Consider the following 9,396-nt stretch of genomic DNA (forward strand, 5'->3'; position numbering starts at 1 on the left):
TTCTAGGTGCTTCGAAAAGTTCTTGCATTGCTTCCCTCGTCCCCAGCAGTTACGAAAATTGTTCTTGATTTTGAATCCGCGCTGTGGCTAGTTTTCCGTCAATTAATGCCAGACGTTTCACTGCAAGGCTGTTTGTTTCACTGGACACAAGCTTTGTGGAGAAAGGTGCGTGCTTCGTGTTTTTCCATAGGGTTTTCAATTCCCGTGTAATTTCCACTGTGGCCTTGAGCCCTTTTTTGAAGCTTTATAACTGTAGCAAAAAGGTTACAATTCACGACCCCGACCAGCGTGGTACGGCCCACCTGGTTCAGTGTAGTGTGAACTAAACTTACCCAAGGAAAACAAAAAGAATACTTGTATCTAATATAATTACCTGCTTGTCTTACTGATAGGTCCAAGCACTTGGACTAGAACACCCGTATCGATCGGATGACGCCATTTACAAGTACATCAGAAAAATAATGGCACTTCCCTTCCTGCCAGAGGCGAACATCGTACCTATCTTCCAACGGCTCAAGGTCCAGGCAACGACGCCTCTTCTCCAACAACTTGTTCAGTATGTGGCAGATACATGGGTTTTCAGCACCATGTGGCCTCCTTCCTGTTGGTCTATATTCATGGTTCCTGTCCGAACAAACAACGATATAGAAGGGTGGCACCACAGCATCAACAGACGCGCTAACGGAAGAACTCAAGTTCCATTTTACCTTCTGGTTGACCTTCTTCACCAAGAGGCCAGGCTGGTCACAATACAAATCCGGTTCATATCTGAGGGTAAACTGTCACGCATACAGAGGCGCAAATATCGTCTGCTACAGGCTCGGCTTTTTACCCACTGGGACGAATTTAGTAACAATGAAATTTCTGCTCTCCGCCTACTTAAGTTGTGTTCGTACATGAACGGTCCCAGATCCTAGATACCTGAATTTTTACTAACCTTCAATCCTTTAATCATTTTGTTAATATTATTATTTATTTGAAATTGGCTTCATCGCATTTTGACTACATAATTATTGTAGCGATTTCAGTTTTTTAAAGTGCGTTGCCTTAAGTAGTTTGTAAATATTGTTACTTATTTGAAATTTGTAATAAATCATCACAAGGACATCATTTAGTGGAAGCTGTGTTGATTTTTATAAGGGGAAGACTCGCCTTGATCCGTTAATAGTTTTCGTAATCCAAGCCAGTTGGCGCATTTCCCGGTTTTCAAAACTTTTCGAAACTCCGCACTGTAAAAGCTTCGTTCCCCCTTAGTGATTCCAACATTCAAACGCTCTTCGGTGATGCAATTTTCCCTTTCGTAAACAAGCGATGCCATTTGGACGAGAAAATTTCACTGTCAAATTGCGGAAAAAATACTTAATCTAGGACTAGAAAAAAAAAATTATTAAAGTTGATGGGATGATGTCGAACTCGGTTCAATGATTTGCGAGGAATTGTACTTAACCTCTACACTACCGAAGCTAATCCTGACAAATATGTGTAAGCTAACCTATAGAAACCATGCCACACTATTTTTATCCCCTAAAAATTCTTCATCTGTTCGGATTTTCTAGCTGAAAGTAAAAATCCGTTTAAAATGGGCAATTATACCATTTTTTAGATGTTCGAAAATCCTAGGACAGGCAGGCAAGCAATAAATTTTACAACAAATGTTCCGAAAATTCTAGATCTCAAATCGTCTTCCGAACAGATATTTTCGGAAAATTGACGTTGGGTGCCCCTGACTAGAGTCACCAAAGCAATACGAGATGATGATGCCTTGGTGGCGATTTGGTGGTGGCGAGATAACCCTTGGTGGCGAGTTTACTGGTGGCGAGTCTTCCTGGTGGCGAGGTGACCATAAACCGTTTGCTCAGCCGTTTCCTCACGTGTGCGGGGAAATTGTGGTGAGAAACTCGCCTTGCGAGGCCGTGAGGATAAAATCAAACATGTTTGATATTTTTGGCCTCGCGAGACAAATTCCTCAATGTGTGCGGCCATCGTGAGAATCGAGCTGAGCTTCGTTTAATCAAGCATCCAATAAAAATACATGGCATACTCACGTGACTCCAGCGGTTCAGGATGGTGTCGAAGGAAGAAATTCCGACCTCACTGAAGTCACGTGAGAATGCCATGTATTTTTATTGGATGCTTCATTGACCAAGCTCAACTCGATTCTCACGATGGCTGCACACAATGAGGAATTTGCCTTGCGAGGCGAAAAATATCAAACATGTTTAATTTTTTCCTCACGGCCTCGCGCGGCCAATTTCTCACCAAAAGTTCCCCCCACACGGTGAGAAAACGGCTGAGCAAACCGCCTCGCGAGGCAGTTTGCTCAGCTCTTTCCTCACCGTGTGCGACAGGCCTTACGTTCTAATGAATAAGAGGCGCCAGGCGCTATTTCCTATGTTAAGATTTGTTGGGATGTCCTTTTTTTTGGGGGATTTGATCATCATGAAGTTTGTTTTCACCCCTATTGATAGACAGCTTGTTAACATCGCACCATCTTTTCACTTTGGTTAGTTCAGAGCTCATTAAGTGTTCGAGTGATTTAAGGTCCCTTGCGGATGCAAATACATTTGTATCATCTGCAAAGATTATGAAACTTAATTTTTGTGAGCTATTTGGCAAACCATTAATGTAGATTAAAAATAGGAGAGGTCCTAGAGTGCCTCCTTGTGGGATTCCACATAACATTGTCTGTTTGGGGGACTTATGTCCATCCAACTCAACATACTGTTTCCTATTCGAAAGATAGCTTTGAAACCAGTTTAAAGGAGTTCCCCTTATTTCATAAGCTACCAATTTTCTCAGCAAGATCATATGGTTAATAGCATCAAAGGCTTTTGAAAAGTCCAAGAAAACACCACAAGTGTATAAATTATTATCAATGGCTTTTCTTAGCGTATTTGTGATTTCAGTTATAGCTTCAACGGTTGAATGATTGTCCTTTTCTAAAGCCAAATTGAAATTGAAAGAGGATTTTCTACTTCTCAATATAGTTGATAAGCTGCTTGTGTATAAGTTTTTCAAATATTCAGTGTAAACGATGTAAACGGTGTAAACGATGATAACGTTGAGATAGCGCGAAAATTGGTAGGACCTGTAACCTCGCCCCCTTTGTCAATTGGTGTAACCTTAGAAATTTTCACAATATCAGGTACACGGTCCAAGTGTTCTCTTTGGACTTATCGTTGCACTCATAAGTTTAACTTTGGTGTGGTAAGCAGCCTACGGCATGCACCATAACTCAATTGCAAGTTTAAGCTAAGCAGTTTACCATCTGTTTAATGAAGATAAATTTTGGCAAAGAAATGTTAAATTAGTATTTAGCCTCTTTTTTTGGTTGATATCCTCTTTATGGGCACTTCTCGAGCGATCAATAGTTGTTTTCGACCCAGAATACGCTTGTACGATTAAAGAGGTTGTCAATCGCAAGAAACTTAGTGTTCTCAATGCAACATTTTAAGTGAAGACACTGTCCTTTAAACAGACCAAAGGTAGATTATTAACAAATGAAAGAAAGAAAAGAAAAAAAAGCCACCAACCAACCATGAAACCTTCTTCTGCGTCTTGAGCTGAAATTATCAATAGACAAATGGTTAATGTTGGGGTAATAGTTTATTCTTGGTGTAGTTTTTATTTTAACGATAACTGGCCGGGGGAACTCCCACATAAAAAGGGGAGCGATGCTCGTCGTAAATTTTAAATTAAAACCCTAAAGGAGACCAATCAGGGCGTGGCTCAGGCTTTTTTTTACCTCAAAAAGAGTAAATAAAGAGAATTTAAAATATACGTAGTAAATATACTTTTTTATATTTCTTCGCGCGTAAGCCTAAAGGACACCATCATGGCTACATGAACACCCTAAGTGAGACCAAAATCCGAAATTTACACCCCTAAGGGGGACGACAAGCATCCCTCCACTTTTTATACGTGAGTCCCCCCGCACAGGGATAGCTGTCTTAGCTTATCTTACGTTACCATGAAAAACAAGAAAGATATAAAATTCCATCAAAACCTGTCAAATGAAAATTGCGAGGTTCTTTAAATCTTGATTTACACCAGGTTTGTTGGTTTACAGTTTCGCAACGGTTTTCGTTATTCAAATACAGCAATTTTCACCTCAGTTGCGTCGCACTTAGAGATACGTTTAACCTCCAAGACGTTTTCAATGTTACGAGATGAGTTTATGCACAAGCATGCTCACAAGTGGAAAGAAAGCGCTTTCATCGCAAAGTGACTTCCAGACACTGTCCAGATGTTTTAGTTCATTTCTGGCCGCGTGAGACTTATTTGAAAGGCTTCAGAAAAAATTAGGAACCGATTCGCCCCATAGACTTGACATTTGGAGAGGTTATTTATGCATTGGTCTTTTATAACATTTCATTTCCTTGGCTCCTTTCATTCAATGGTTTCGGATATTATTATTTGTAGGGGGACCGAGCTATTTCATCGGTCAATCCCTTTTTTCGCAGCTTTTAAAGCCATCTGTCCAATGAGGAGAAACCACAGGGCACAGGAAACTTGACCACATTTCATTGCATTTACAAGTAAGCTATTACTCTCCTCTTTGTTGGAGTGAGCTTCTCGTCCAGTCTTTGGGAACCTAGCTCTTTTATACAGCCATATAACTTCAACTGCCTAACGTCGATTAATTGCTGAATTATGTCACAGTCAGCATCAGCCGTAGCCTTCAACTGTGTTCTTACAGGCTCTGTGGATGACAGATTGCAGTGTTGTATTTGGTGAGTTTTTATCTGAATTAAATCACCTACGGAATCGTTCTCATACAACTCCTATAACTGCCTTCAGCACAATGACTGTTTTGTTACGTTTTAGTTTTGTAACTATGTTGAAACCCGTTAGCTTTAAATGCCGTCATTCTGGGTGCCAAATTTGCATGGAGAGAAGCACGTAAGGAAGGCTGTCAACCCGACTTGTCCAATCTGCAGGGCGGTCACACTTAGTGTGAACATCGCACTGGACAATTTAACAAAAGAGATGCCCGTACGGTGCGTGATTAGTGGTTGTGACTGGACAGGAGTTTATGGATCTGCCAAAACCCACTACGAACGGTGCCCAAAGGTAAAAGTGAGGTGTGAGCAAGATGGTTGCAAACAGCAATTGCCACGTGAGGAAATGCCGGCTCACAAAGAGACACGTGGGAAGAAAAGGATCCGTTGTTCGGAATGCAGGCGAGCTGTAAAGAGAGAATCAATGGAGCATCATGAAGCCTCCGTTTATTGCCCTCTTAGGTGTGAGACATCATTACCAAGGTATGATTTAATAGGCTCAAAATAGAGCCGACCTTTGGTAAACGCTTAGGCAAAATCAACAACTACATGCAAATTGTGCTTATCTGCCTTATTACTGAACGAATAATACCGGTAAGAAGAACAAGAATAAATAAATAAAATAAAATAGGGAGCGGGAGAGAAAGAGGTTCTAAACTTATTGGTACGAGATTTTAAAAATTTCTTCTACGTTTACAGTCGGCAAAACCTTCGCTAAGACTTTGTGGATAGACTCCCAGAGCCACTTGAAAACATTAGTGGCTTACTAGTTGCTCGACATTTAACGTGATGAAGAGCAAATTACAAATGAAAATCTCCTTAAAACGTTTATTGTAACGATTGATTCGCTAAATTAAAGAAATCAGTTATATGAGCTTTATGCTTTGCAAGCTGCTGTCGCTTATCCCACGAAGTGTAGCCCAATTTAAAGCATTATACACATTATGTCTAGAGCAACTATTCCAATTACGCATAGGGCATATAGAAGCACGATTACCGCCAAGTTGAAATAAGGGCGCGCAGAGTTAGTTAACGAAGGAAGGTTACAAGTTCATTTTGAAAAGTGTACTTGGTTAGGTTCTCTTCTAGTGTTGTGAAAAAATCTGATTTCATCAAAACCTTTTGTCCAAGTAATAAAAAACAAAGAGACAAAATGAACAAGTCCTCGAGCTGAATAGACAGTATGATGAAAGGGAGCTTCATCGGTTGAAAACACGAAGAAACGTTTTTACAATGTACGGAATTTGTTATCGAAACAACTAATGCAAGTACCTCCCTTTGCGCTTCACTGGGCAGGAATTTTTCAATTTGGTATGAAAGGAAACAAGCACTCGAGGGTACGACAGATCTCGGTTTTGCGTCACTCTCTCCGCCACACAGTATCCCATATCAATTACGTAAATTGACCCAGGTTCTTAATGCTTATTTGCTTTCAGAAGCCACATATTTTTACACATAAACACTTGTAAGAACAAGGCTCTGGCATGTCAGGTGCCTGGATGCAAAACCATAAAAAAGCCTCACGACATGCGGGAACACAACGACCACGCTGCTGCTTCTCATTACAGATTGCAACGCGGAGAGATCCAGAGACTGCGACGCCTCTTAAACAAGGGGGGTAAATACTTATGTTGTACAGTTGCTAAGATGTTCTTATTCGGAAAGGAAGAAAGAGGGGATAGACAGAGAAAGTCGCTTGTTTCACTTGATGTAATTTTTCTTTTCCCTGAAACAGCAAAATGTAGAAATGGGTTCATCAACTGGGCTGGGTTGATATGGTAAATTTACTACCATAAAGAAACGTGATAGCTGATGTTTCAAGCATTAGCCCTTCCTCAAAGTGAATAATTTGTGAAAAAAAAGAGGAAAAATAAGATGGTGCTTTATAATAACATTATCTGATTTGAAGAAACAATTTGTCAGTAACTAAAAGTAAAATTGGGTTTTTGGGCATAAGCAACTCATAATGCAAACCTAAACAACCAAAACAAACAAATTGTCATTCGTTACTTTATTTGTTATTTATAATGTGATTTCTCTTTAGGTGAAACATCACATGCAATAAGAGCATCTTTCTGTCTCAAGTACCATTCCCTTTTCTAAGTGACTTTTGTTTACATTACAATTTCCATGTAAAACAAATCTGTTTGATTTGGAAAGTGCATTTCTTTTTATACTTGAGTCATAATTGCACATGGTTGTTAGGAAACAATTTGTCACCAAGGTGTGATGTACATTTTCATTTAATGCCATTAAGACGAAATACTTGTTTTGATTGTTTTAGAACCCTTGCAACGAATGTAAGCCCCCAAGAGAAGATAAAGTCATCTCATTTACGTGGAACATTCCAGGGTTTCTGCAATTACAAGGAGGAGAAATGCCCATTACCAGTGACATTTTATACATGGGGAAAAAGAAATGGAGAGTTCTAATAACAAAGAAAATGGAACTAGCTGTAGAACTTTTGGCTTCTTGCCAACGCCAAAAAGTACAGATAAGGTAATTTCAAACACAGCTAAAATGCAAATCAAATCTCTATGAATTAAAAGATACCCCGGTGAACAACAGTATTAACTCTAGACCACGGTATTAATGGCCTAAACAATGTACGGTCTTCTTAATCAAAGTGATCCTGCATCACTACGGGAGTTTTAAGATGCTTCAAATTCTTTTGAAGGTACTAAAACAGACATTTTCAACAGGAATGCTTTTGGAAAGATGGAAACTTTGGTATGAAGAGTGACTGAGTGCATCAAAACACTGATTACTTCCCATTTCAGGATTGTGAGGGAGGCCAGGAGAGGAGAAGGAAGAAGTATTTGTCCCCCAACATACAACCCTTAAAGAGGGAGAAATGCAGGGTATCAGCTTAAAGGACATTAACAAATGGGTGAACAGAGACGGAGAGCTCAAAATTGAGATCATCATGTATTACCTCAGATTCTGAAGTTAGTTAAGTAAATGAAGCCTCATTTGGGCACTTATTTTTAGACTACTAAAACAAAAAAATTACTTCTTTTTTTAGATCAAATGTAAAAAGTACTGAATGCTTGAGTCATTTTGAAAGGAGAAGCGTTGATGTAAACTGTATTTTTCTTTTGTTGATAAGCACTCAGACAGGAAAAAAAGAAAATGACGTCATTTACTTACTGTCTTTCTAAAACTGAAGTGAAACAAAAAATAAAAAATAAAAACACTTCACAGTGACACAAAAAATGAACATCTTCAAACAAATAGAAATCTTTCTTAGTTAACAATCTCTAGCCTATGCATCATTTGTTAAAGAAATAAAAATTGCATGTTCAATTGTGTCTTTCTTTAATTAGTTAACGATGCGTCTAAGTACCTTTGTCGTGTGGTTAAAATTAATTGTGCGTAACGAATGGTGCTGCAACGCACAAAGCTTTTTAGAGTGAATCGTGTTTATTATTTCTAGTAGTTTGAAGTTATCTTCAGGTAGTGTGAAGTTATTGATAAATCAGGAAAGACTTGATCTTGTGTTGAAAGTATAGACAGTATGTTAAGAGACGGACGTGACCACTTCAACAAAGGAGCCACACCGTTGCCAGGCAAAATGCATGTGCTGAAAAACACAACTAGGTTTATACACAAAGGCGTTCTAATGTCTCTCAAGGAAACTTTCGTGCGTGTGCTGGCCTCGTAAACAATTTCATTCATACCTGGACAAAATAGGATATATTGCTTATTTGGGATTAATCCATCTAGGTTAATTAACTAGAGAAGCTAAAAGAACTTTGTTGACAATTGCTTCTAGTACGCGTTGTCGTGCAACTGCTGTACTCCTGGTCTTTAGTGTATATTAGTAAATAAAGGCTGTAACGCTAAGCTAAAGTTAGGTCGAATGTTGTTGTACTGTCGAGAAACAACCCTGTAGTTCCATCCTTATTGTTGTAGAAATTCCGATACCGTACTAATCTGTTAATCCCGTATTGACGATATTAGTTTGGGGCTTGGATTAGCCAGGTACATTAATTAATATTGTTAATCCCTTGTTTATTTCGGTTGGTTTAGTCTTTGTTACTTTAAGGTTATTACTTGAGAAGTCACGTTCTGTCCAGGAGGTTTAGGGTAGTGATCCTGGTCAAGCAACTACTGCGATTGGTCCTAGATGGACTAGTTCATAGCCTAGCGGCACTGCAATTTTTAAGTCATCAACATGGACCATGTTTCGTGCAGCCGTAGGTACATCTTCGTAGTTCATGTTAATCATCCCTTTTGTAGTTGAGGTTATCATGTTCTAAGCCTGTAATCCTTTGACCAATCGCAATGCGTTGCCTGGACCAGGAGCGCTAATAAGTAAACGAATCTTTTGATCTAACGTGCTCTTTTGAACAACCACTGGTAGCGAATGTACTCCTAGGAACTGTTGTAAGAACTGAACTGAACTGTGGGACGTAAAGAACCCGCACACTTGTCGTAAAGAGTAGGGCATGTAGTTCCCGGTGTTGTGGTCTGGTCATTCTGGTCTGGATAGGGTAGGGTGGAGCACCTCGCATAGGACGTCGAGTCCTGTTCGTGCTCCTTCCCTCTGGGCACGGTTGCCCAGTGGAAGAGACAAACCAGATGTCTTGAAGAGAAGATTAAAATCAAGTCA

The 9,396-nt window shown here is 39.6% G+C and overlaps 1 protein-coding gene across 1 annotated transcript in view; it reads left to right on the forward strand.

Moving 5' to 3' along the window:
• LOC137989774 (uncharacterized) overlaps positions 1-1,012 on the forward strand; it is a 4,498-nt gene extending 3,486 nt beyond the window's left edge. The window contains exons 4-5 of the mRNA XM_068835435.1: positions 7-165; positions 393-1,012. Of these exons, the coding sequence (XP_068691536.1) occupies positions 7-165; positions 393-917 (684 nt within the window). The 3' untranslated portion in view covers positions 918-1,012. The remainder of the gene's footprint in view (positions 1-6; positions 166-392) is intronic.
• Positions 1,013-9,396: the final 8,384 nt, after the last annotated feature.

The sequence above is a fragment of the Montipora foliosa genome, chromosome 2, assembly GCF_036669935.1.
Source record: "Montipora foliosa isolate CH-2021 chromosome 2, ASM3666993v2, whole genome shotgun sequence".
NCBI classification, from domain to species: Eukaryota; Metazoa; Cnidaria; class Anthozoa; order Scleractinia; family Acroporidae; genus Montipora; species Montipora foliosa.